Consider the following 27683-nt stretch of genomic DNA (forward strand, 5'->3'; position numbering starts at 1 on the left):
AGATGCTTAGAATCATTTAATGAATGTTCCAAACACACCCTTAACTGGGCTACAGGTAAATTTCACTGGGATGGAAGCAGATGAACCACCCAATCAAACAGTACATGATTACTCGGTTTCCAGAAATCTGGATACCAGAAAAACTCAGTAGGAAACATCAGGATCACCTAGCCAGAGGTTCCTTGTGATTCTTTCTTTCCTTCCTCCTCTCCTCTTCCTCCACCCTGCTAAGGAACTTCTCCAGGGGTATAAATGTTCAGGATGGGAGAAGGGGAAGTGGGCTCCCATATCTCTAGGGCAAAGAGGAGTGCTGTGACACCACACCCCCGGGGCAACAAGATGACGTGGAGGCACAGGCCTGGGGCAGCCCTGCCCAATAAATAGACAGTTCCCAGAAGTCTCCACAGTGGGATTAACAGGCCCAGGGATGCTGAACTGCAGAAGCCACCCTCCCGAGGCCAGGCTGTGGCCCGCTCGCTACGTGCTGCACACCAGCACATCTGCAAAGGGTCCCAGGAGGATCTTGTTGAAGATGCAGCGGACCCACACCAGGTAGGTGGTGAAGGGCTTGATGTTCTCAGTGAAGGTATGGTTCTGCAGGGCAAGGATATAAGGCACATAGGTGTTCTCCCCCTGCTCCTGCAGCCACACCTCATACTTCACCTCCCTCACCTTCAGGTACTTAAGGTTCCATGGGATCTGCCAGGAGACAGTGAGGCGGGCCTCGGAGGCGCCATGTACTGACGCCTGGCACCGTGCCTCCCGCACCTTGCCTGGATATAGGCCGACTGTCCACTTCTGCTTCCGTGGTCCTGGCCGGCCCTTCACCACGCGCCGTATGGTTTGAATGAGGGATGGGATGTCCACCTTGGTGTCCTGGTAGATTCGGAAGAGCCACTCGGGGTTCCGGCAACAGAGATGCCGTGGGACCTCACGGCTTTGCAGGATACGGGCTTGCTCAGCTCGGTCCAGATGGGTGATGCCCCCCTGGTCCCAGGGCCGCTCAGGGTGTGTGACTGTGTTCTCTGGCATCATGTTCCTCCAGGCTACATACTGGAGGTCCATGCCAGGCAGCATGGCCAGTGTCTTATAGGGAGTGTAGTGGTCGGGATTGACAGCATATGGGAAGAGCTCTACCACAGTTGCCCCACGGGGCAGGAAGAGGGTGGTGACCAGCTGAGCCCCATGCATGCTGACCAGCATGGAGGCATTGCTGACCAGTCGCACGACATCAGCAAAGGCGTGGTCCTCCAGGGACACTGTCACTGTCTTCATCTGGAACTCCTGGGCCAGTGCCAGCAGCAGCTCTGCCTCATTCAGGATGAGTCTGTTCTGGGTTCGGCTAAAGACCAGAATGTACTCCTCGCCTAGGGGGGCTCCTGTATGGCTCACGTTCAGCTTTTCTGTCATGAACCGTGCGAACTGCCGGATCTCATTGCCCGAGACGAGGATGTTGGCTTTCGGGCCCTGGGGCTGGACAAAGCCATACTGGTACCAGGTAGTGATCTTGGAGAGGCCCACAAAAGCATGGGAGAAGCACAGCAGCCGGCCCAGCGTCTTCAGCTGTGCCCGCAGGAGAGGCTGCTTGGGGCTGAGCAGCTTGTAGAGGTCAAAGTGTGCACCCTCGCCCCAGCCCTCCATGAAGAAGAGTCGTGCCTCGTGGGCCAGGCCGGGAAACTGCCGCAGCGTGTAGAAGAGTGGCAGCAGGTCGTCGTGAAAGACATGCATGAGGTTGTCGGGGTTGAAGCGGTTGGCGATGAGGGCCACATCTGGCACGAACACCGGCTTGGGCATGAAGCGCAGGGCAGCAGCAGGCAGCTCCACGAAGTTGAAGTACTGGGTGTTGTGGTCCTCCACGGTGGACAGGTCGAGCAGGGCTGGCTGGAAGCGCCGGGAACCCAGGTTGGGTAGCATGACAGAGGTGTTGCCGTGGAAGAAGATGAACTCCTCGGCCTCGTTGGAGTAGCAAAGCCACTTGAAGCGGCAGATGCGGTCTGTGTGCGTGCGGCCTGTGCACACCATGTGTGTGCCACCCTCCATCAGGATCTGCAGTGCCTTTGGGTAGTCGATCCTCAGCGCTGGGGCTGGCTCTGTGGCCTGTCGGCCGAGGGCCAGCTCCTCCTCCAGTGTGGCTGCATGCTCACGCAGTCGCACATGCTTCCACAGGACCGCCGCCAGCACCGACACCAGGAGGGCGTTGAACACCGCAGAGAGGTGCATCCTAATGCCACTGTGGGGCCCTAGTGAGATGACGGCCACTGGGGAGCACCACAGGCCAGGCGGGCTTCACCCATCCCTATGGGCATCCCGAGAACTGGTGAAAGCCTGCAGGGGAGAAGGAAAAGAAAAAGGGGTTGGCACAGTGTGCCTGGCATCATCACAAGCTCCTGCTATATGCCAGGCACTGTGCTAGGCTCTGTGTGCCCACTACAGCACTGGATCCTTGCAGCCATTGTGCACATTGGTAGGCATAGTAGATTAGACCATTGTTTAAAATATTCACTCCCTCCCCATAGCCTCCATGTTGGAGAGTGCATCCCCATACCTGACTTTGGGCTTAGCCATTTAACTTGCTTTGGCCAGTGAGATGTCAGCAGACAGAACATAATCACAGGTTTGGAAAGTGTTTGGCCTGGCCTTGCCCTCTTTATGACACTGGCATAAGAAGAATGTGTTCAGGCTAACTTGCTGGCCCCAAGAGGAGCGAGTTACGCACGAAGCACAACTGCTCCGGCCATACCCTGTTCTAGTTCAGCTGATCCCTCGTGACTGAGTGGGCACAGCCAAGAGCAGCAGTGCCATCAGCCAAACCCAGCCAAGATCAGCTAACACATAGACATCGGGGCTGAACAACAGCTGATTAAACATCCCTGAAATTCTGGGGCTGTTTGTGATGAAGCACTGCTGCAGCAAAAGCTAACCAAGAGAGGTATCTGTGATGACAGGCCATAGGAAAATCCCTTGCAGGGGCCTGACATTCCTGGACTCTGGGTAATGACTTTTCCTTAAATGAGAACAACTGGCATTGGAGATCTGTGAACACTGTTCCCAGGTTGTACAAGACCCTGGTATGCCACCTCTGAGAGACACACATGTGTATGGTCAGCTAAGCTTTCCTCCTGCTTAAAGCTCCTTTAGAAATCATGCCTGCTGGCTTTAGAATCCCTTAAGAGAAGGGTAGAAACTCGTCCCCTCGGTGGTAAGATAATTGTATCTGGGTGTCATCATTGAAAAATGTTTCATATACTGAGCCAAAAAACCCCAGTAGGGTTTTAAATGCCCTCTCCCACATACACACACTGACAGAGAGGCCTGGCTAGGGGTGAGCTTTTACTCCCTCTTCTTGCAGTATTGTGAAGGGTATCATGCCTGCTCTGGGACCCAGGATTATTCAGACAGTTGAAGAAGCTCATCCTTTGTGACACAGGAGCCGCACAGGTAACACCTGACACCTGCCTGGCACCGCACCGGGAGGGAGTAGCTGCTCCTTTATTCTCTTGTGGCTAGGTCCTGATGCAATTCCTACCTCCCTGTGATGAAAAGAATCCAAGTGCATCTTGCCTAGAAAGAGAAGGTGTCTTCAGCTAGGTTCCCTAAGAAGCAGAGTCAGGGGCAAGGATTTGAATCCAAACAGTTTGAGAAATTATCCCATGAAACACCTGTAGGAGAGTGGGAAAGTGAGACAGAGAAGGGACCAAAGCCAACACATACAGGGTACCTTAATGAGCAGTTAATGCCATGTGTAGCCTTCTTCCCATGATCACATGCTGGATATAGTATGGAAGCTGGGATACATGTCTATCAACTCCTGTTGGGCATTACTTAGTTGAAGGCCATTCCTGGAGGCATGAGATCTCTTCTGGCCTACTCTTATCCAAAGGTTGAGCCCACACATATGAATATATTATATACTCCCCACCCCCAAATATCAGGAAATGAGAATTACCCTGAACAAGTATCATACATTCTAGTTTTTTCTAGTATACCTTAGTCTAAGTTTATTAACAACAACAACAACAAAAAACCTGCCCATAATCATCTTAATTAACTCACCAGGTTGGCAACTTGCTGTTTAAAAAATACTGGTCTACTCCAGATGTTCTCAAGCCTGGCTGATTACTGGAATCCTCAGGAGTAGTTGCTAAATAAAAATCCATATTCCCAGGCACCAGTCCTGGAGGTTCTGATTCACTAGGTCTGGACTATGGCTCAGGCACTGCATTATTTGTTTCTTTTTTTTTTTTTTTTTTTTTTTTTTTTTTTTTTTTTTTTGAGGCGGAGTCACGCTCTGTCGCCCAGGCTGGAGTGCAGTGGCGCAATCTCGGCTCACTGCAAGCTCCGCCTCCCGGGTTCACGCCATTCTCCTGCCTCAGCCTCCCAAGTAGCTGGGACTACAGGCGCCCGCCACCTCGCCCGGCTAGTTTTTTGTATTTTTAGTAGAGACGGGGTTTCACCATGTTAGCCAGGATGGTCTCGATCTCCTGACCTCGTGATCCGCCCGTCTCGGCCTCCCAAAGTGCTGGGATTACAGGCTTGAGCCACCGCGCCCGGCCCTATTTGTTTCTTTTATTTCCTGCCTTCTTGTGAATTACTTGAATTCCACTTTGATTTATCAGTAGTGTTTTTGAGTACATCTCTTGATATAGATTTTCTAGTGGTTGCTCTAGGCATCATATTATAACCTGTAACTTATCACAGTCTACTGGTATTGACATTTTACTTTTCAAATAAGTGTAGAAACTTTAGCTCCACCTAGGTTCTTTTATAATATAATTGTCTTACATGTTTCCTCTACATATAATGAGACCCACATCAGACAGTAATTTTGGCTTCAACTGTCGAGTATGATTTCCTCAAGAGGGAAAGGATCATCTATTATATTCACCCATATTTTTACTCTTTATGTTCATTCCTCATTCCTGATGTTCCAGGTTTCCTTCCATTCCTATATCCCTTCTTTGAAGAACTTCTGTTAGTTTGCTATTCTTTTAGGATTAATTTCCTGGCAACAAATTATCTTAGTTTTCCTTCATGTCAAAATGTCTGATTTTAGCTTCATTCCTAAAGGATATTTTCACTGGGTATAGAAATTGGGGTACAGATTTTCCTTCTTTCAATACGTGAAAAATGATGCTGTGTGATCTGGCCTCTGTGACTGCTGATGAGGAACTGCTACCCTTCGAATTGTTTTTCCCTGGAGGGAATGCATTGTCTCCTGCTGCTCTTAAGATTTTGTTGAGTTTTCAAAAGTTTGACTCTGAGGTGCCTTGGCATGTATTTCTTTGGGTTTATCCTATTTGGGGTTTGCTCAGATTCCTGAATCTGTAGGCTCTTGCCTTCCCCCAAATGTGGGAAATAGCCATTAGTTCCTTGAAAACTTTTGCAGCCCTACACTGCTCTGCTAGGACTCCAATTACACCAATGGTAGATTAAAAAAAAAAAAATTGTATTGTCCCGCATATCTCTGAAGCTCTGTTAATTTTTTTCCAGTATTTTTTCTCCCTGTTGTTCAGACTGGATGATTTCCATCATTCTGGCTTCATGTTCACTGATTCTTTCCTGTGTCCTCTCCACTCTCGATTGAGCCCATCCAGTAATTTTAAAATTTTGGTTACTCTATTTTTCGTATCTAAAATTTCCATTTAGTTTTTATAACTTTTTTTTTTTGCTAAAACTTATCCTGGACATTTTGGTTATAATGTTATGATACTCTGGATCTTACTTAAATCTTCTGTTTTAGTAGCTTCTGTTAAAACCGTACTGGTCGGGGAAAGGAGAACATTGACTCTTAACTGTTGGTTGGGGGTGGGCGTCCAGGCTCCCTACTCAGCCTCCACCAACACCATCGTGGCTGAGAGGGTGAGGGATACCCAGCACAGAGTGTATGTCAGGGGGTCAAAACCCAGGCTCTGCAGTTGGCCTCCGATGACACCCTCGGGTGTGGATGGAAGTCTAGGCCCCAAGAGGACTATCGCAGTGAAGTATGTCCATTACTACTAGGCGGTGGTGGAAGTCTAGGCTTCCCATCAAGTGGGGAGGGTGTGGGGCAGCGGTTACCACTAGGCAAAGGTGGAAGTCTCAGCTATCTCATATGGTTTGGCTCTGTGTCCCTACCCAAATCTCATCTTGTAGCTCCCGTAGTTCCCACATGTTGTGGGAGGGACCTGGTGTGAGATAACTGAATCTTGGTTTGGGGGGGTTCTTTCCTGTGCTGTTCTCATGATAGTGAATGGGTCTCACTAGATCTGATGGTTTTAAAAACAGGAGTTTCTCTGCACAAGCTCTCTCTTTGCCTGCTGCCATTCACGTAAGATGTGCCTTGTTCCTTCTTGCCCTCTGCCATGATTGTGAGGCCTCCCCAGCCATGTGGAACTGTAAGTCCAATAAACCTTTCTTTTGTGAATTGCCCAGTCTCGGGTATGTCTTTATTGGCATGAAAACTGACTAATAGGCTAACCATTTGGCCTTTACTAAAACTGAGGACTGGAGGGGCAGGCAATTTTCTCTGGTGTTTTGCAGGAATGGAGTATTTATAGAAAAAAAAAAAAAAAGTTGTACTATACTGTTCCTTCTTCCAGTCCTTTGACAAAAGAGACCAAGCTTCCTTGGGGCTTTGTTTTGTTCTGTGCTCACTGGCATTCCTGGGCTGTGGGCTTCTCTAGCACCCAGGGTAGAATATATAGGAGGCAAGAAGAAAACCCAGAGAATTCACCATTACATTGTTCTGTGAGTTCCAGAGTCCCTAGCTGGTTCACTCCTTTCTCCACCTTTCAGTCTTCCAGTGTTTTATATATAATGTCCAGTATTTTTAGCTATATTAGTAAGAGGGATAGGGATAAACTTGTCTACTCCATTTTGACCAGAACCTGAGGTATCCTTGGCATCTACTTTTTTTTTTAACCAAGCTCCCAGGTGATTCTGGGGTACAAACAGATTTGAGGAAAACCAAGCAGTTCTTAACCAAAGAAGCAGGCCATGAATCATATTACCACTTATCAGTTTAAAAGCTTGGAAATGTTTTCCTATTTCTTTTGTATATAAATTAAAGTAGGCTCAATGTTATCCTTATAATCACATCACCATCACTCAATTGCTTTCTGGTACATCTTGAGTCGGGAAGATGAGGATCACTGTTTAGCTGGCACAAGAACCCACAACCCCACTGCCTAAGCTGTGGGCAGCAGTGAGCAGCCTACATGCTAGTTATGCCTTATTAATAGCAACAGCTAGTATGAGTTACTGTTCTGCTCTACTTCACTGCAAAGTATCTTTTGGGTTTCAATAACACCTGTATGCCCATAGGAGTATGCTACACATGTGACTCTTACCTATCACATACTATGGGGGAAAGACAAAGGGCCAAATGTTGCAGCCAGAACCCTGCAGAACTTCAGATCAGGTCTATCACTTTGCTGCATGACACTGGACATGTTGCTATGCCTCTCTGGCTCCTGGGTGCCTGGATGATCAGATAAAGCATCAGGCTGACCTTGGCTTCTCACCTGCTTAGCAATCAACTATGAAGCAGGATGCCAGCAATAAACATAAGCCCAGCTAAGCCAGGATATAAAGGAGTAGCTTCATTTTTTGTTCTCACAAGGGAGAAAGGAGAGGTGACTCCCACTCAGGCAATCATGTCTAACCTTAGAAGATGACCTTATTTGGAAAAAGGCTCTTTGCACAGACAATTAGACAAGAATCTTGAAATGAGATCATACTGGATGAGGATGGGTCATAAATCCAATGTGACTACCCTTAAAAGAGACAGAAAAGGACATACAGAGAAACAGAGGCCATGTGAAGATGGAAGACAGAGACTGGAGTGATGCAGTTGTAAGTCAAAGAAACAGCCCGGATGACTAAAACCATTAGAAGCAAAATAGAAGCAAGGAAGGGTTCTCCCCTAGAGCCTTCAGAGGGAGCGTGGCCCTACTGACACCTCAATCTTGGACTTCTGGCTTCCAGAACGGGGAGAGAATAAATTTCTTTCATTTTAAGCCACCAAATGTGTGGTAATTTGTTGCAGCAGCTCTAGAAAACTAATATAGGGACCATAATAATTCATTTGAAAAAGGGGTTCTGTGCTCTTAAGAAGGAATTCCATTGCTACAAAGGTTAACAACCACTAAGCAAGTCCTCATTTTGCCCAGAAAAGCAATTTGCCCAACATCACATAGCAAATCAGGAATAAGAATGGAAGTGTTCTAAAACACACCTGCTGCAGTGCTGCCTCCCAGTGGGGACGACTGGGGAGACCAGCAGGTCACCAGCAGGCCCAGCTGGTGCAGCTTCTGTGATCAGGTTCTCATGAAATTAAGTCTCCGCTTCACCATCTACCTGCCTAGCTCCAGGGCCTGGGCTAGTCTGATATGGATGAGCTGCTCGAACCCTCTTGAGGGGTGGGGAACTTACTTGGATCTAGAACGGTCAGAACACCTCAGTCTTGGGAAGCCAACTCCATACATTAGTTTGACTTGTGGGTTTGCTCCTCTGGAGACACCTTTGAAGGTATCACTGATCAATCAGTAGCTATCACATCGTCTCCCAAACCAGCCTGGCTCTCAGCTGCCAATGCACTACCGGCTGCAGGTAGCTCCCAGAAGAGGATATGCACTGTCTGGATAAGTGTGAGGATAAAGACAGAAAGACTTGGGTTCAAACCCCAGCTCCTCGACCTACTGCATGTCCTTTCTACACTCAGGCTCCTCATCGATGAAAATGGGGATACAGCACCCACCTCACAGGAAAGTGGAAGTCAGAAATGATGTATTAGTTGAATTTCGTGAATGCTGATAACCACTTTTATCTTATAAAAACCACAATTTCATTCCATCAGGTTCAACCTAACAGGTGTGGTATATAGCGGAGAGGAAAATAAAAAGGTTTTAAGGTACCAGGTAGCTAATAAAGGGCCACTGGGACATAGACAAAACATTGGCATTTTAAAACAGTTTGGACACATTTGGCTGCCTTCATCTGACTCAAAGCAAAAACTGATCAGTGGTGAGGCAGGAACTGCCACTTTTCATCACAGTCATTTGAAACAAAGGATTTTAAAGCTAAGCAGGAGAAGATTCCTTCCAAAGAAGATGGAGACAGACCAGACAGTGAATGCTGTCACTGTGTCACTGGTGGCACCTTGGGCCTGGTCAGTCGCCAACCCTCTGCTTCTTGGGCATCCAGGTCGAGTGTACTGACAGACGACATAATGGACACTGTTGCTTCCCCCAGCAGCCACTGCCCTCTTCCTCTTCCTAATAACAACCCCAGTGTGTCCAGAAAGCCACCCTCCGGCTGATACCCATGATGTTCAGAGAAGCTCAGACCTTGCACCTCAGGTGGACTGTCAGCAGAGCCTAATTCTGGGGCCAGGTACTGGTCCAGCCATGGCAGGTTACCTGAGTGGGACCAATTCAGCTGAGGAATGAGGTGTCGCATGTCATGTTCCCACTCACTGGACAGAAAAAGAAAGTGTTGTCCCAGGGCTGCTGGCTGCCATCTGCTGACCACGAGGGAAACAGCTTGAGGCAAAGACAATGCCTAGGACGGCATGGCCAAAGAGATATAGAGGAACCTGGTGACATCTCCGAGCCCCATCTCGGACATCCTGCTGTGAGAAATGGTAACTTTCCTCATTGCTGAAGCTAGGCTGGGTTGGGATTTTGGCTTCCCACAGCCAGAACATTCCAACTGGTATGGAAGGAGAACCTGTTTGCAAAGTGTCATGGGTGAGGCAAACATGCAGGGTCTGGCTGCGTCTCCTGTTTCTGAGCTCTGTGCTCTAGCCTAGGGGGATTATTTCACATCAGTTTCCCCTGGACTCTTCTATAACTTGGGTGAATGAAGCCTTCTCCCTAAGAAATCTTTTCATGAGACATGAAAACAATCAAATAGAGGATCTGCGACAATTTTCTACACAGGTGCCGTCTGCCAGTAGGGAATGAGAACTAAGGCCACCAAAGTGTCACAGCACGGGCAGAAGGTAGGCTTCAGTGAGCCCTGCAGGCAGGAAGTGCCAGACCCCTGCTGAGGAGCAAACAAGTTCTCTGGTGTGGCTGTTTCCTGGAGCTTTCAGAGGGACAGAGATGTGATATCTGAACAGTACAAAGGCAGGGGGTAGGAGGCAGTCCAGGGAATGTGACCTAAGGCCACCACACAGTTCGGTCTGGTTGGAATGGATGGTTCACAAGGAGAAGTAGTACAGAGAAACTTAGAAAAATCAGCTGAGGGTGTGATGCCAGATCAGGAGTTTGAATTATATCCTATAGGCAATGGGGAGCTATTATAAGTCTTGGAACAGAGCAGCCTGGAGGTTCTCTAGGAGAACAGAGGTAGAAAAAAACCAATTAGGAGCTCCCAAGCTCAGTGTCTCCCCCATTTAATACAGGAGAGGAGAGCCTGAGTGTTAGAATGGGGGCGCCTAGAAGGGAGCACACAGAGGAAGCTGGTGGTTCACACTCTGCATGAAGGGGGCACAGGAGCATGTTCCTGATGGCAATTCAAGTCCCAAAGTCTGCAGATGATTTAAATTTAAATAAATTCTCACGACCTCAAAGCTCATCCTTTAATAAAACTTCCACTCTTTCACATCTTAATGGGCCTTCTTAGTGGTAAGAGAAGAGGATAAAGTCACAGCTATCTTGACGGCCCTGCAGAAAGGAGAATATAGGGGGGCCCTGACTTCATATCCTTCATTCAGGTCTTCAAGGCTCTTGTGGAACATGGGCTGAGAACTTTCTGGGCCAGCCACAGGTGAGAGGCCAGAGCTCTGTGGCTGCCTTCTTAGCTGGGTTTTAATAGCACCTCCAGTCAGCCTTGTTCATCTCTAGGGGAGTGTCTCTGTGAGCCTAGAAACCCTGAAGCTGAGAAATCTAATTAAACTCAGTGTTTCCTCAGTCTTTTCAACCCATACACCTATTGATAATAAAGAGAAACTCTCTCATGCCCCAAACTGACCTGTAAAGTTCAACATCCCCTTCTCCCTCATTCAGAAGACTCTCTTCTGCAATGTCTGTTCCTCAAGACCAGTGAATTCCATCAACCTTTACTTTCTGATGTTAGTATTTTGTATCAACATCCATCTACATATTTCACTTTTCAATGTAAAATTATATCACTGCATATGCTCTTTCAAATAGGCATGCCCCCAAGTAGACATTCTCCATACAACCCCACCAGCTAAGAACCACTGTGCTGAACCACATTAAAGTGCTGATATGACTATTTTTGACCAGTGTCCCATGGTCCTGCCATAAGAACCAGCTATCCTTACCACCACCAAGGTATGGACAGTTCTTCTCAAGAGAGAAGAGGTCAAGAACACCTGTGTGACCAGTAAGACATGCCCTCAGCTGGAGTTCTGACATCTGATCTCTAGGAGGAAAGAGGAGAAGCCAGGAGCTAGAAAGAGACCAGGAAGAGGGAGAGTTCATTGACATTTGAGGTTAGGAGAAGAAAAAAAACAAAGGATAAAATTAGAAAAGGGACAAAAAGGTTTAAAAAGAGACTGGAAAGACAGGGAGAGACTGTCTTACCAGGGGGTAAGGGAGATCACCCCAAGGTCCTCAGCTCAGATCTAAACCAGGGAACTGAAGAGGAGCTCATGCTGGGGTGGCAGGGAGGAAGGCACCAGGGAGGAACATGAGCAGGGGGAGCAGTGGGAATATTTGTGAGTGTTTACCCTAAAGGAATGACTGGACTGACATTTGTAAGAGGAACTACGTCAAGCACAGTTCAAACACTTTTTGTATATACAAAAGATCAAGGTGCTAATTTCAGACACTGATTCTCCTCCCACAAAGTGTCTAGTGATAACTGTCATAGCTAAGGAAAAGGTTGGAATTATAGGTGTCCTAGTTCAGTTCACCAAGAGGGCCTGGGAGCAGTGACAGCACAGCAGCAATCAGTATACCAGCACCCAGATCTAGCTTTCTAAAAATCTTTCTCTACAAAAGGAACCAGAGCTCCTTGGAGAAATGGTTTATTCCAGGGCTAGGGCAGGGAAGGTATAAGACGAGCTTGGAACATTTTGTAGTGCCAGAATGTAAAAGTATTAAAAAAAAAAAAACGATGAGGAGACAATGAAAAGGCACAGGAGCCAGCATGAAAGAGCTCCCAACAGCTAAATCTTGTATAATTTTAGTACCAAAATTAAAAAGTAATAGTAATGAATTATAACCCATAGAATAAAATATCCATGAGTCAATATTGATATGAATAAATAATTAGGAGAGAACGGACAGATCTTCCTTAGAGAATTTCAATTAAAAAATGTAGAAGCAATCATGGAAATAGAAGATCACCATTTGGCAAACATCACAGTGATAACTGTTGCAGGCAAGATCTGCTGATAGATGCTAAAATTAGTGGGTGAAAAAGTATGATGAGAGGATATTTGCATAGTCTCAAAGTATCTCCCGATGAGGTGCATATTAATTACAAAGGTAAAAATGGAAACTACTGTAGAGAAGCCTGGCAGATATGCCCCGAACCAAGTAATCAAAATTAACATCACCTGTAGTAACACTGACATCATGTACCCCTTTATAAGATGCACTGAGACAGGACCTCACTTCTATGGTTTTCCTGCCCAAAATGTGTAACTTCAATCTATATTTCTAAATGGGACCCATGGTTCTCGCTCCAGTTCTAGCTCTGAATAAGGTCTGTAGGTTAGCTAATAGAGAAAACCTTAAACCCAAATTAAGGGATGTTCTACCAAATACCTGGGCAGTACTTGCCAGGGCTAAAGTCATAAAAGACAAGGGAAGATGGAGGACCTGCCTCAGATTGGAGGAGACTAAGGAGACACAGCAACTTAATGCTGTGTGGGATTCTGGCTTGCATCCTGGACCAGAAAAGGAACATTAGTGGGACAACAGGCAGAATTTGAATAAGGTCTGTGGTTTAATGTGTTGTGTGAATTTCCTGGTTTTGATCATTATACTATGCTCTGTAAGATGTTAACAGTAGGGGGAGTGGGGAGAAGTGGTTTATGCAACTTTTCTGTAAGTCTAAAACGTATTCAAAATAAAAAAGTTATTTTATTTATTTTTAAAATAAATTACATAAGAAACGTGAATTTTTATTTTTTTATTTTTTATTTTTATTTTTGAGACAGCGTCTCACTGTTGCTTCGCCCAGGCTACAGCACAGTGGCATGATACCAGCTCACTGCAACTTCGAATTCCTGGGCTCAGGCGATCCGCCCATCTCCGCCTCCCAAGTAGTTAGGACTATGGGCACGGGCCACCAGCCTGGCTAATTTTAAAATTTTTTGTAGAGAAAGGGGTCTGGCCATGTTGCCTAGGCTGGTATTGAACTCTTGTCCTCAAGCAATCCTCCTGACTCAACCTCCCAAAGTGTTGGAATTACAGGTGTGAACCACCACACCCAGCTGAGAACATGAGTCTTTATAAATGTTAATGACATGTAAAATGACATAATGTGGTTTGCTCCAGCAAACAAAGTAGACAGACAGAACCCGACAGGGGAATACTGATCACTGTGGAAGATGGTGGGGCTCTTTATATGTTTGTACTCTTTTGTGTTTACTTGACATAATAAATACATTAAAAAGGAAACAATAAAGAATTAAAGAAATCACTATTTATAAATAAGATAATTCTGAAGAGTAAACAAGAAATAAATTGATATTCAGAAAAAACAAAACTAAGCCCTCTCTGGAGAGATGGGAGGCAGATGCATGTCCTATGAGCTGACACACATTTTGCCCTGATCAAAGAATAGCTTCCAATAGAAGCTAAAGCCAAAACAGACAAACCCAGGGAATATCAAATAGCCAGACCCTCACGGAGATACGGAAAGAAGAGAGGAAAGACTTACCTCCAACGTGAGTGGGCATCTCAGCCCCCAGGTATTCCAGGTATTCATCATCTCTCTAGTGATCATTCTGCCACCTGCCCCTCTCTAAGGCAGGCTTGGCAGCAGGTGGAGATATGGGGCAGTGGCCACAGGCAGGCAGGAGTCTAGGGTCCACATCTGGACCTGACTGACTGTACATGCAGTGGACAATCCCAGCAAAGCACTGATATCAGGGCCTTAGGGCAAAGCTCATAAACTAGGAAACATGGGTGGGGGCCTTGTGAGGCAAACTGGCAACTAAGCAGAGACCAGCCTACGAGACTGGGGGACACGGGGGCTGCTTCTAATTAGCTGCTAAGTCTTCCCAATCCCCCAGTCCCTAATCCCTCCCAACTTCCATCCTCCTATCCCCACTCTCAGGCCCTGCTAGAATAGTGTTGATGGAAGGCAGGACAGACTGGCCTGCATGGACCTGCACTGGGCATTTCAGGTTTCTGAGTTACCCTTCCAGGGGGAAAACGGGAAGAAAGGTTTGCTGGAGATGGACAGAGCAACAATCAGGTCCTGGAGTTCTGATTGCCTGGGAGTTTCTACCAACTTTACCACTTACAAGCAGGCAGCCTACACCACTGTCGGATGAATACCCCACTCCCATACTCCGCAGGCAGGTTAGCTTTGAGACATGTTCTACACTGGCTCCCAGGGTTCCCCAATGGGATTAAGCCCCAGCTGTCCACAATGGTAACAAGCGTGACACACACCCTTTTTGGCTGCCTTCCCTTCCCTCTCTCACTTTCTCACTCCCCATTCATGTTTACATGTCCATTGGGACTGAATACAAATCATCTACTTGCTAAAGAATCCTTGTCTTAGGATCTCAGGATCTGCTCCTGGGAGACTTAAAAAAAATAATATAGATCTAGTCCTGAATCCAGAGGGGAACCTTAATAAACAGATATTACTGTATTTTGTCACTGTGGAGACATGGAAAGCCACCCTTGCACTTCTACCTACAGTGAAGTAGGTAGCCACAGTGTGGTAGCAGGAAGCCAACAAGTACTTGAGCAGTCAGTGTCACTACAAAGCACTGTCAGCCTGTTTCCCACACCCCGGTGGCACCTGCCCCTCCTCCCAACAGCCTGCATAAGCCAGCTGAACTGAAGGATCATGCAAAATCTTCAGGAAGATTTTTAAAAGACAACAGATGGAGGCAAGGAGTACATTAATCAGATCTCCAGCCCTAAAGAAGATAAAGAGGCCTTTCCTCTTCACCATATCGAAATGTTCCTGGATAATCAACACATACTTCTCTACGAGGAACATTCACAATGGTGAAGAATAACTGGGCCAAGTTGCTTACTGGGCAACAGACCCAGTGATTTCCCCTTTCTCCGAGCCAATTTTCACTGCTGTGGGGCTATCACAGCCTGGAGAGGCTGCCAGTCTCACTGACAACAGAATAGCAGCAAGGAGGCTCAGGGCGTGAGAGAGCCCAGGTGGCCCTCCTTGGCCTTGGAGACTGAAGAGACTTGGAGCTAAGCCACTGTCTTCCACAGGACTGCAGCCTGGTCTGACAGACACCGTCTGCTTGGTCCTAATGTCTGATCATTCAGGGCAGCTCTGTGCACCAACTGCCTCCCCAGAGCACTGGCGACAAAGGGATAAGAACTCTTTCAGACTGAAGACCTCCATTCCTTCATCTGTCTCCTGGCTTTGCTGAAACAGGCAGCGGCCAGGATCCCAGCATCACAAGAAATCTGACCGTGCAGTGACGAGGAACTCCCTCTCAGTCCTAAGCAGCCCACCCTCCTTTGTGCACTTACTCTGAGAGCACAAAAGCAGAGCTGGAATGTGCCTCTCCTGCACCTGCTGTCCTTAAATCCCGTCTCCTAGCGAACCCACTTCTGAGCAGTCATGCAAGGTCACCCTGTCTGCAGTCAGATCTGGCTACCACCCCAACCTGTGGAGCTCCTGCTACGTCCCAGTGCTATGCTAGGTCCCTCACACACACACACATCCTCGCTAAATCCTTCCTTACCCCTGCTCAGCAGGGTGGCGCACTTTGTCTCCATTTTCCATTCAGAGAGAGGCTCGGAGGCTGAGCCACGTGTCGACAGTCCAGGATTCAACCCCAAGCGTCTCCACCTGTGCTGCCTCTCAGAGACAAGGGCTGCCCAGGCAGAGTCTTGTCATGAGAAGGTGAGAGGTGGCACTTGGAGGCACGGGCCACCCAGGATAATACATTTTGTCTCTACTTAGTGCCTTCCTGAAAACAGAGGCTGATTCTTTAGGATGTGCGGGTGGGCATGAAGGTCCAATGGGTCACTGATGCAAAGGACCCCACCACCCTCTGGGGTTACAGAGCCTCCAGTGAGATGGGATCGGTACAGGACAGATGGTCTCTGACACGAGCCATTCCACACAGAGAAAAAAAAACAGATCAGCCCTTTTCCTGCTTGGGCAAGGACATGGCAGGTGCCCTAACAAAGGGTACTCCAGTCTTGCCCCTGCTCCAAGCCAGGACAGCTGTGTGCTCAGTGCTTCCCGGCTGTCTCGCCCTAAAGCGTTCCTCTATGTACTTACCACAAGCCTATGAAGTATCATTATTCCCTATTTTTAGATGAGGAACCGGAGCTTGGAGAGGTTCAGTGACTTGTCCAAGGTTACAACATGTGTGAAGCTGAGGTCTTAACCCAGTGTTCTCGGACTTTAAAGACTGTGTTGAAAACCACCCTCAAGATACAGAAGATCCAGTCTTCATTAAAGTGGGGCAAGGGGCAGAGAAGAGAAAGAAACACCTCAGACATTCAGAGGACTCAATCAGGGAGCAGTGAGCCCAAATAAGGGCACACACATCCCACCTTACTTTGCAGCCCAGTCCCCTCCTGGACCCATGACAATGACCAGAGAATGCCACTAGCTGACCAGCTGAGAGTCACCAGGCTGTAGGGCAGGGAGAAGGGAAGATGAGTGAATGCTGGGTGGATGTGATCACCGTGTTCAGTGGTGAAACTCTTGAAGGAGACAAAAGAGCTTCAAGGGGGACATGACAACCTTGATCCTTATTTGTTTGCCTTCCTTTAGAAAAGCAGAGGTAATCAAACTAGGAAAAGCTGCCTCTTCGCATCACTCCTCTTACTAGTGCCCTAAGCAGAGTTTTGGCCCCTCCACTGCTCCGGGATGAGCAACTGATTCCTGTGCTGTACCTCCCGTCCCATCCTGCTACCAAGGATCCAATCAGCACCTAAAACTGATTCCCAGATTATCAACAACTATTAAATATGAACCCACTCTTATCTTGAAATACACACTCAGAACCACCAGCCTCCAACACTTTATGTTCCAGGCAGTATACTGAACACTGTAGGTATATTTTCTCATTCAATCTTCAAACCAATATTAAGAGGCTAACACCACTATTTCTATTACCCATTTATAGATCGGGACACAGGGGCTGGGAGAAGGTAAGTAAATGTGTCCAAGTCCCTGAGCATGTATGGAATGGAGGCAGGATTTGAACATGGGTTCTAAGCACTGTCTTATGCTAACAGCCCAGGCACCATTTGGACCTCGCCTTCTTGGCATTCCAGGGTCACACAGACCAGGGTACTCCAACACCACCATGTTTATCTGCTTCTGCCTCCTCTACATTGGGCACCAAATTTAGAGACCAACTGGAGTGGGGAACAAAGAGCTTAGTGACTCAGCCAGGACAAAGCATGATAAAACAAATTTTTTTTCAAAAGACAGGGAAAAAAGAAATCAAGAGATTAAAAACATGCCTAGAAAACCCCTTTAGAAACTGAGGCAGACAGAAGCAAGCTATCAATTCACTCCCCCAAACCACTTTACTAAGCTCCCAAGAGCAGCTAAATGTTATCAGATTCCCAGAATTAGTGAATCTTCCTTTCTAGGATCCCAGTTGTTGTGAGCATCAGAGGATAGGGTCAATAATGTTGTCACATCTGCAGACCCCAGTAACAGCTGGGCAGCTGGGGTGGGGCCACTTGCCTGGGGCGGGGGGCTCACCATGTGAGGCTGGTCATTGGTGCTGGGTGCAGGCTCTACTTCTGGGGGACCTGGCCAGCCCCAGACATGGGCACAGAAAAGCCCATAAGGGCCTTGAGGTTTGATAAGGAGTAAAAGCCCCAGGAATTCTGGGCCCAGAGTATAAGGTGCACACTCACATGACTGCTAGGGCCTGAGCCAATGGAGAAAGTAAAGCTGAAGGTGCGCTGTGTGACCTGGAGACTGAACACCTAATGCCAGCTGATGGGAGAATGGCACAAAAGCAGCCTGGTGGTACCTATCTGTATCAGTCTGCTTGGGCTGCCATAACAGAACACCAGACTGGGTGCTTTAAATGACAGAATTTTCTCACAGGTCAGGGTTGGTTTCTGGTAAGGCCTCTCTTCCTGGCTTGTAGATGGCCTCTTCTCTGTGTGGCGGGGAGGGAGGAGAGGGTCAGGTGAGTGAGTGGGAAAGGGAGGGAGAAAGCAAGGGGGGAGAGGGAGGTGGGGACACAGACAGAAACACTCTGATCTCTTTTCCTCTTCATATAAGGACACCAGTTCTATCAGATTAGGGCCCCACCCTTATGACCTCATTTAAGCTTTATTATTAGGACAACCTATCTCTAAACATAATCACATGAGGGTTAGGTCTTCAACATATAAATGGGGGGAACACGATTCAGTCCATAGCAACACTCTTCTGATCTTCCCAGAGAAGCAATAATCTATTGAAAATGTGAAATGTCCTAATTTGTAACTTCTCACAACTATTCAAATTGAGTGAAGACAACATGCACCAAGGCCTGGGGCTGCTGGCCTCACTGCTGCTGGGTAAAAATGGACGCTCGTTTGCAAGCTCTGGTCTAAAGCAAATCCCCTGTCCTGCTAGCCTCACCGTGGCCTGTGCCCAGGTTCCCAGTTGTGTGACTGCCAGAACCAGCTGCTCACTGGTCACTCCTCCATGAGAAGAGTTACAGAGGTGGAGGGACCAGACAGCCAGCACCTGCCAGACCCAGGCTGCAGAAGATCAGGCAGGGCCCAGGCCAGGAGGGGGTCAGCAACGGTGCAGAAGGTTTTATATTACTTTTACAGCAATTTGACTTTTAAGGATTGTTCACACTTTCAATTGAAAATTACAGAATTCTTATTTTGTCACTGAAATGTGTTTTTGTCCTAAATGCAGCCTGAAGTACTAGTGCTAGATTGTGGAAGCTTTCAGTCCTGTATTGATTCGTGATCTTACATGTTGTGAATTAGTAAGGAGTAAACATGTTTCACTAACTCAACCTTATCCTCGGAATAATCTCTTTCTTTCCCCCCTCTTTCTTTTTTTTTTGGTTATCAGAAGTAGTACACGGAGTACACGGAACTGGTATTAATAACATAATGCTTACATTTGCTCCTAAATATTAACCTAATGCTATCGATAAATTCAGGCATTTATAGATCAGGTTTTCTGACCAAGGTTATTTATCCTTTGGCAAAATCCTGGCAGGCTGAGTGGTTCTTGTAAAACTTAATAAGTTTAATTATCAAGGCATATTTAACATTTAGTTAAGGGCTCACTTTCTTAGATTAAAACTTTGACATGGGTAGTATCTTCTTGCTTTAGAATAAAGAGCAAAGCAAAGTCAAAGCTGGAGACATTAATCCACTATCAATAGCTGATGACTGTGACTATATTGCCTTATCAATAGAAAAGGAACCCCTTCAAAGCAGGAAAAAATCCAACAGAATTAAGTCATAGTCATCTGTGTACTACTACAAAGTACTACTTTGGTGAGAAGGGTGATGTCAGTCTTTGTTGAGGATAAACCAAGGCTTGAGTATGGGGCAGGACATTTGGCTTTCCACCAGCTCATTTGCAACCCTCTCACTGGTGTTCAGCCTCCAAATAACGCAGAAACCTTTGCTTGCCACATAGCCTACCGTGTCATCTGGCTTTTGCTTAGCGCAAATGGGTCACCTGGAAGTGACATGTGCCTGTATTGGTCCTCTCTGGCATCACTGTGTACCAATGTGGTCATAAACAGGGACGCAAACAGGGAACAGAATGGTGGGAACCTCTGTTGTGTGGCTCACAAAGGTAACGGAGAACACACCTACACCAGGTTTTCTAGGTGGAACTGCAAAATCAAATGAAAACAATTCTTACAGGGAATGCTCAGACGCCAGTGTGTACACACATCCAGATGGACCCTCAGGCCCAATTTGAGAGGGTTGAACTGATCAAGAGAGCCTGAAGACACCCTGTATATGAAGCATAAAACATTCACAAAGAAACATGAGGCAGTGTGCACAACAGGAAATCGTCCAGGGAAGCTGGCTGGAGGGTGGGTGAGTTTTGAGCAAGTTTTTGGAGGTATTTTGGTGGTGATGGAGGATAAGATGAGCATCTCTGTTATGTGTCTACATGTCCCAATTACTCATGACTGCTACAAATCTGTCCACAGTAAGATAAGCATCACTGTCTAGTTCTCACATATGTCCAGCAAACCATGAGGCCTCCAAGCCATGGGCAGTGATGGCCAGGTCCAAAGCCATGTGCAGTTCAGTGGGTACCACATACCCAGACAGGTAGAGTCCGGGGAGCCCAGGCTGTGGGGCAGGCACAGAAGTGCCAGGGAAGGCAGGGGATAAAGTTGTCAGGAGACCTGGGTTTCAACATTGGAGCCCTATGGGCTCAGGTGACTACCTGCAAAGCCTTCTGCAGGGTGACGCTTTACAGTAGCCAGGTCCCTGCCATACACCCAGGGAGCCTGAGATCCCACATCAGCAAGCAGAAGGAGGTGACAGGATAAGGCTGAGTTTTCCTTTGGTCTCATTACCACTGTGTCACCCTCAACTCCTCCCTTTCCTAATAATAATGATATTATCATAGCTAAGATCCACCGGCCAATCACTAGGTGCCAGGTTCTTCACTCTGCAGTGATGATCTTTATTTTATAGATGGTAAAAATCAAAGCTCAGAGAGGTTAGAAAGCCAGGTTTATAGAGGAAGCAATGATAAGACTAACCCAGGTAGGCTGGCTACAGGGTCTGCGATCTCCTTCTTTTTATCTGGAAATAATTTTAAACTTACAAAATAGTGGCATGTATAGGACAAATAACTCTTCTACACTCTTACCCAGATTCACCAACTGCTAATTTGTCATCTTTGTTTTATCATTCTCTCTATATACAGTCAGCCCTCTATATCTACAAGTTCTGCATATGTGACTTCAACCAACTGTGGATCAAAAATATTCAAAAAAAACTTAAAAATACAATAAAAAAGAGTATCTATTTAATAACAATATAGTATAACAACTATTTACATAGCATTTACATTGTATTAGGTATTATAAAGAATTTAGAGATGATTTAAAGTATACAGGAGGATTGCATAGGTTATATGCAAATAATGGTGCCATTTTATAACAGGGACTTGAGCATCCTTGGATTTTGTTATCTGTGGGGGGTCCTGGAACAAGTCTCCCTGAGGAGGGCAACTGTATACAAATTCTTTCTCTTTTCTGAATCATTTTAAAACAAGATGGAGAAATCTGGCCCCTTTAGCCCTCAATACTTTAGCATGTATTTTCTAAGAATGAAAACCTTCTCTTACACAACAAAAATTCATGAAATGAATATTGATACTATAATGATAATACTATTAACATATGATTTCTATTTTCTGGTCCAGAATCCAGTCTGGGATGAAGCATGGCATCCAGTTATCACGTCTCTCTAGTCCTTTCCAATCTGGGGCAGCTTCTCAGTCTATCTTCGACTTATGATCTTGACAACCTTTAAGAGTCAGGGCCAGCTATTTACTAGTATATTCCTCAATGTCTGATGTTTTCTCACGATTAGGTTCAGGTTACCCATTTCTGTCAGGAATTAGAGTCTGTACAATTAGTCATTAATACGACCCCACCCTATGTGAGTCTCTCTGGGATACTCATCTTGGAGCAGCCAGGATGAGGAAGGACTGAGAACCCCTACACTGTGTAGGATCCTAGAAGGAGTAGGGCCACTTTCCTGGAGAAAAGAAGCCCCTGCACTCATGCGTCTTCAAATACCTGAGTTGCTGCACAACAAGAGGGAGGCCGCTCCTGAGGAGTAGATGCAACCCCTTCTACGTGACTGGACACACGTGGATGATGGTGACACGTGCAACCCAAGCCCCAGGCACAAGTGTGGACTGTGGCACATATGATTCCCATTCTGTCCTGCCCAGCACAGGTGTGCCAGCTGCTCCAGGGACCTAGAGTAAGAACTGCAAAAAGAAGTCACGGGGAGGTGGAGCTCAGCATGATCGGTTGGAGGAAGGCTTCTCTAAAGACTAAAACTGTTTGAGCATGGAGGAATCAGCTACTTTGTAGGGCAGTGAACCCCGTCTGGAAGTGGTCTAGCAAAAAACAAGAACAACCCATGTGGGCTACTCCATGGTGGGGAGTAGGGCTGGCCATGGTGTCCTCCAAAGCAGGACTCAGTGGATCCATGGACCTGTTGTAGCAGCATCACCTGGGATCTGAGAAATGCGGAATCCTGGGCCCCACTTCAGACCTGCAGAACCAGAATCTCTCTGAGAGGAGGACCTAGGAACTGTGTCTTAATAAAGCTTCCAGGTGATTCTTATGTGTGCACAATACTGAGAGAACTGTTCTAAGGTTCTTCTAACATTTCACAATTTTGCGATACTCACCAAGGCATTTCTATCAAGCCCAGGTTAAACAACTGATTCAACTGAGAATAACCCTCCCCATCAGTATCAGTAAAGGCTAAATAAATTCTGTTCCCAGCTTTTGCTAAGATGATGCATAAGCCTAAGCTCTGGGGAAATCTGAGAAGCCTGCCAGACTCTAAGCTCTCTTTTGAAACAAGTCGCCCCAACGCATTCCTTCCCACACAAAGGGCACCGCTTGTGGTATGGGAGTGGCAAGAAACGAGACCTGATCTCTTGGCCACAGCTAAATGGACTAAGGACGGAGCCTGGGTCTAAAGCAGCCACAAGTTGGGGACATAGGGAGATGGCCATCCCTGCAGGCCAGCAGAGAGGAGGTAGGTCCCCTGAGAAAGGAGCACCTGAACAGAGCAAATTCGGACAGCATCTCCAGTTCCTTACAATGGCTATTGGGTGACTCTCTTGGAAGCTCTGGGACCCAGCACAACTGTGGCAACTCCAGATGCCACTCCAGGATGTGCCATGATTCCTGCCACAAACCTCCACGGTCAAAGGACCCCAGGGTCCGTTTCATCACTGGGTGTGGCAATACAGCAGACCAGGTCCCCAACCCCTTCCTGAGGCTTAGCTCAGGGCTGAGGAGCAACTACACAGCAAAGAATGGGCCCTCTCTTAGCCTTTTCAGAATGGAGAAAACAGAGAAATTTGTAGCATAAGATTGTACCAATGGCAGCCACTACGGGCAGAGTGAAAGATCTGATTCTCTTCCAGGTGCTAGAGTATGAACCAGTGAGGACATGGGAAGTCAGAGAAAGCAAAAGGATTGATCCTTGTCCAGGTTAGCTAAGAAAGAGGATGTTGGCCTCTGGGTAGGGGAAAGAGATGAATGGTCTCACCATCTTACTTTACTGAGCACCTACTATGTGAGAGGTGCTGTCTTAAGCCATTTTCCTGACCTATTTCATTTAAGCCTCACCCTCCAATGCAGTACCAGTATTATCCCCACTTTCTTTTAACATGAGAAAACTAAGTTTTACTAGAGTTAAGTACCTTGCTTAAGTTCTTAAAGCTCAAGAAGGGGTACCAGGATTTGAATCTGCCTCTCACTCCAGAGGTCTTGTTCTTAGTACTATGCTCATCTGTCATCAGACTTGGAGGAACACACAATGGCAGAGAAGCAGAGTAAACTGTAGAGCTGTGAGTTTTTATTAGTCAAGGGCAGAGCAGGTATGGTGCCCTGGAATTGTAGAACCACAGGCCCTGGACTGTAACTTAGCAACCCAAGGCTTCTTGCTGTAATGCCTCCTCACCCAGCCAGGCAGAGAGTACCCGGCTGTTGACAGGTGGCTTAGGGAGCGGTGAACATTCTCTCACCCTAAGGAGAGTCTAGGTAACATATTAGTGTGATAATTATCCCATGTGCCCTAGTACTGTGCTGAGAGGGTTAAGCCATCAATTTAGAATTACAAAACCACTGCCCTTTAGAGCTACAAGAACCCTTAGAAATGATTTCCTCCAACTCTTTATTTCACAAAAGAGATCTTGAGAGGCAGTGTGAGCTCTCACAGGCAGCCAGGATTAAAGTGGCAGCATATTGGCTCTCAGTCCGGGGCTCCTTCTCCTCACATCCACAGCTCAAGGGCTGCTCTCCTTCGCAAAGCAGAGATCAGGCTCAGATAATTGTGCAGCCCCAGAATATTTCCCAGGAGCTAAACGAAGGCATTTCTTCTCACACACAAGCTTCCCAGGTCCCAACCAGCCTGCACCCTCACCCGGCCCTGCCATCCAGTGATGAGACCCTAAAGAGGCCACAGGCCTTGCCTGGGCTGCCTCTTCCTAACACCTCCTCCCCTGAACTCACTCAGGGACTGTCCCCTGCAGCTTCACCACGCATCCAACACCAGCCACAGAGAGGAAGCACACAGCCAGGCTGCAGGGTCCCGCCTCCCACCCACTTGGTGTGAGAAGACTCCCTGCTGCAAGACTGGAGGCTGCCCCAGGTCATAACTGGGCTTCAAGAATGCAACAACAGCAAGGATGATGGGCGGCAGAGAAGGAGAATTACATGGCACCAGTTCTGGAGCTGGAGATGAGTCAGGATATGAGTTCCCATCCCTGTCACTTAGCCGCTATGTGACCCTAGGCCAATTCTTAACCTCTCCAAGCCTTCATTTCCTGATTTGAAAAACAAAACTATGCCTACTTCACAGGGTGGTTTTGTGAATTCAAAGAGACAGCAAAGGCAAAGCACCATGCCTGACAATTATTTTTCTAATATTATTATTAATCATAATGGTAAAATAACTCCTGTTCACTGGCTTTCACTCTCAGCCAGGCACAGTGCTAACTGCTTTACATTATTATCTCACTTATTCTCCACTACAAATCTCAAGTAAATGCTATTAATTCAATTTCACATTTAAAGAAGTATGCTTAGAGGCATTAAGTGAATTGCCCAACATCACACAGCGATTAAGTGGAGGGATTAGGATTCAAAACCAAGACTGACTCCAAAGCCCATGATGACATTTGTAGGTTCCACCTTTCACATCCATTATTTCATCCAATTTAAGAAACCCTGGGAATCACGTGATTAGCAGGTCCTAGGGGAAAGTATTCCACTGACAACCAAGCTGAGATTGACAAGGACCGTTGGGGAATGGGGGATTCGGTAATCTAATTTTCTAGTTAGTGCAACGTTTACTAGAAGGCTTTGTTTATTGCTAAGTATTTTCTAATGCAAGGCTTAGAGCAAGAACTTGCCAACTAGCATACTTACATGGCCATGGAGGGTCCAGCCACCAGCACCATGTCTTCCTTTCTGCTGAAGATCTCCACTCTCCTCTTCTCCTTCTCGCAGGGGCCCAAGGCTCAGGAAGGAACGTGCTGACCATCCCTGGGGATGAGGGGACCTATGCTCTTTCCTAGCTCTGTAGGGACTGAGATTCCTCATGACTAATATGAAAGGATGAGCTGGAAGATCTGTAAGATTCACGAGAGCCAGAGAGGGCAGCTAGTGCCAGTAAAGATGAAGCTGGACTCCAAGCACCTCAAACAGTTTCTATCGTTAGTCACCACGGCTGCTGATATTTGCTGCGCACTCACTGTTTAGATATACTGGGCTGCGAACTTGCCTGGCATTATTTCATCCTCACTGCAACCCCGTGATAAAGGCATTGTACTTTCATCTCCACTTCACAGAGAAAGAAACAGAGGCTCAGAGACGATAAATGACTTGCTCAAGCGCACACCGCTAGTGGCGGAGAACCAGGATTTGAAGGCCAGGCACATATTATAGTAAACATTTGGTGAATGAAACCTCCTCTGTCTACGCTCTTAGCTACTAAGTCTACCAAGCTCGCCCCATAACCCTGAAGTCATCCCTTTCCACGCGGAGTCTTGTTTCTCCCAAGAGCAGGCTCTAAGTGTTGGCTGGCATAAAGTAGGCGGACACTGGTCGCTCTGCACCTGGTGCAAGACTCCAGACTGAGGGTCACATACTTTAGCAGAGTTCCCATCAGCGAGCGGGAGACGGGTTCCTACACACACACGTAGTCAGGAATTCACTGGGTTCCTACTTCAGAGGCTACCCCGGCACTGCCAAGCAGGCCGTGGCAAGCTCTTACACCGGACACACATGGTAGGTGCCCCTCGCCCCCAAGGCGCCCAGGGATCAGCTGCAGGCCTGCCCGGGTTGGCAGTTCGGGAGGCCCAGGCCCGCTCCGCGCACCTCGCGTGGCTCCCCACCGCCCGCGCCAAATGCGCACCACCCATTACCTCCCAAAGCAAAAGGGCCTGAGGACCCAACGCCAGTGCCTGCCACGAGCTGAGGGCTCCAACTGGCAAGCCCCAGGGCGCTGCCCCGGTCCTCGGCCCCCGACCCTGAGGGTCCACCCCCGCCCCGCCCACCTCCCACGCCTCCCTCATCCCGCTTCACACGACATCCCTCCGTTCTGCAAACTCTCCTATCTCCGGAAGGCGTCCTAGAACCTCCCCGTCACTCTGGGGCCCGGCACCGCGTCGTCTCCTGCAGGGGGTCGAGGGTTCGGCCCCTCCACTCCAAGTCCCAGGCGGGTGTCAGAGTCCGCGCCAGCCCCGAGCGCGCGCGTCTTACCTGAAGCCTGGGCTCCGCGGGACTGAAGCCACCTCCGCCGACACATCCAGGAGGCCCCACCGCGGCGCCACTTTCCCACACCGCCGCCGCCCCCAGTGCCAGCTCCTGGCCCAGGAGGCCCAGGCAGCCAGCGCCGGTTTGGCCGCGCCACCGGGTTCGCACCCTCCGCCACCTCCAGGCTAGCAGGTGTCCCCCGTGCGCTTGCCCGGCTGGCGAGCCCGGCGCGGAGCCTGTGCGCGTGCGCAAAACCGCGAGTTCAGTTCTGGCCCCGGCCAGAACCACCCCCTTGGCTCGCGGAATCCTGGGACGTGTAGTTTGCGTCCGAGGACAGCCCGAGCCGCCACCAGCCTGCGGAATGTTGAGAGTGACAATTTGCTCCCAGAGAGGCTGAGTTTTATTTAGTATTAGGATTACACAGTTATGGGAGTTCTGATAATAAATTTAAATGCAAACTTAACGAACAACCAAATGTCATTTGTAAAGTCAAGGTAATAGGTTTACATGCTTTTAAAAATTGTAATGCTACAGAGAACTTAAATAAAAAAGCACCAGTCCTCTGCGGCACCATTTCATTAACCAGCTGTCACCTTATCCCACTGTCCAGTCCTGGCTGTCCAGTCCTCAAGGGCAGCTACTTATGGCTGTGGCATCTGGCATTCCCGCGGATTCTAAGAATATACATATGCCCCTATTTCTCAATTTATGAATTTTAGATCTATTGACTTCTTTCTTAGATCTCTTGACTTTTTTTGAATTTAAGTCATCTGAAGATGCACCTATCACCACCAACTCCACCTCCATAGAGTTATAAGATTTCTGCCTATCAAATTGGGAAAGCCATGCCTTTAGTTTATAATGATTTTAAATTAGCCCAAATGTTTAGGTATTAAGTTGGTAAATTTATGCAGGGCAATTTGTCAATTCAGCCAAAAGCCTTTAAAAACATGTAGTCAAAAGCCTGTAACCAAGAATTTCTAATAATTGTGGATGACTGCAAAGGCTGAATAGGGTTGTTTAGATGATAATAAACTGAACGGCTGAAGTGGTGATACTACTTTCACAG

General features: G+C 47.5%; 1 protein-coding gene across 3 annotated transcripts; it reads right to left on the reverse strand.

Annotated features, from left to right (window-relative positions):
* On the reverse strand, positions 1 to 26858 carry POMGNT2 (protein O-linked mannose N-acetylglucosaminyltransferase 2 (beta 1,4-)). Of its 3 annotated transcripts, none has more exons than XM_033212239.1 (3): positions 26621 to 26845; positions 25286 to 25402; positions 2 to 2325 (listed from the first exon to the last, which is right to left on the reverse strand). In XM_033212239.1, the coding sequence occupies exon 3, from the start codon at positions 2218 to 2220 to the stop codon at positions 478 to 480; it is 1743 nt and encodes a 580-aa protein (XP_033068130.1). In that variant the 5' UTR covers positions 2221 to 2325; positions 25286 to 25402; positions 26621 to 26845; the 3' UTR covers positions 2 to 477. The 3 variants fall into 3 exon arrangements, with proteins under 3 accessions (XP_033068128.1, XP_033068130.1, XP_033068129.1); XM_033212238.1 differs by having other exon boundaries at positions 25286 to 25488; XM_033212237.1 differs by lacking the exon at positions 25286 to 25402 and having other exon boundaries at positions 1 to 2325; positions 26621 to 26858.
* Between the last annotated feature and the right edge of the window lie 825 nt (positions 26859 to 27683).

Source organism: Trachypithecus francoisi, unplaced genomic scaffold, assembly GCF_009764315.1.
Source record: "Trachypithecus francoisi isolate TF-2019V2 unplaced genomic scaffold, Tfra_2.0 Lachesis_group0, whole genome shotgun sequence".
Lineage (NCBI taxonomy): Eukaryota > Metazoa > Chordata > Mammalia > Primates > Cercopithecidae > Trachypithecus > Trachypithecus francoisi.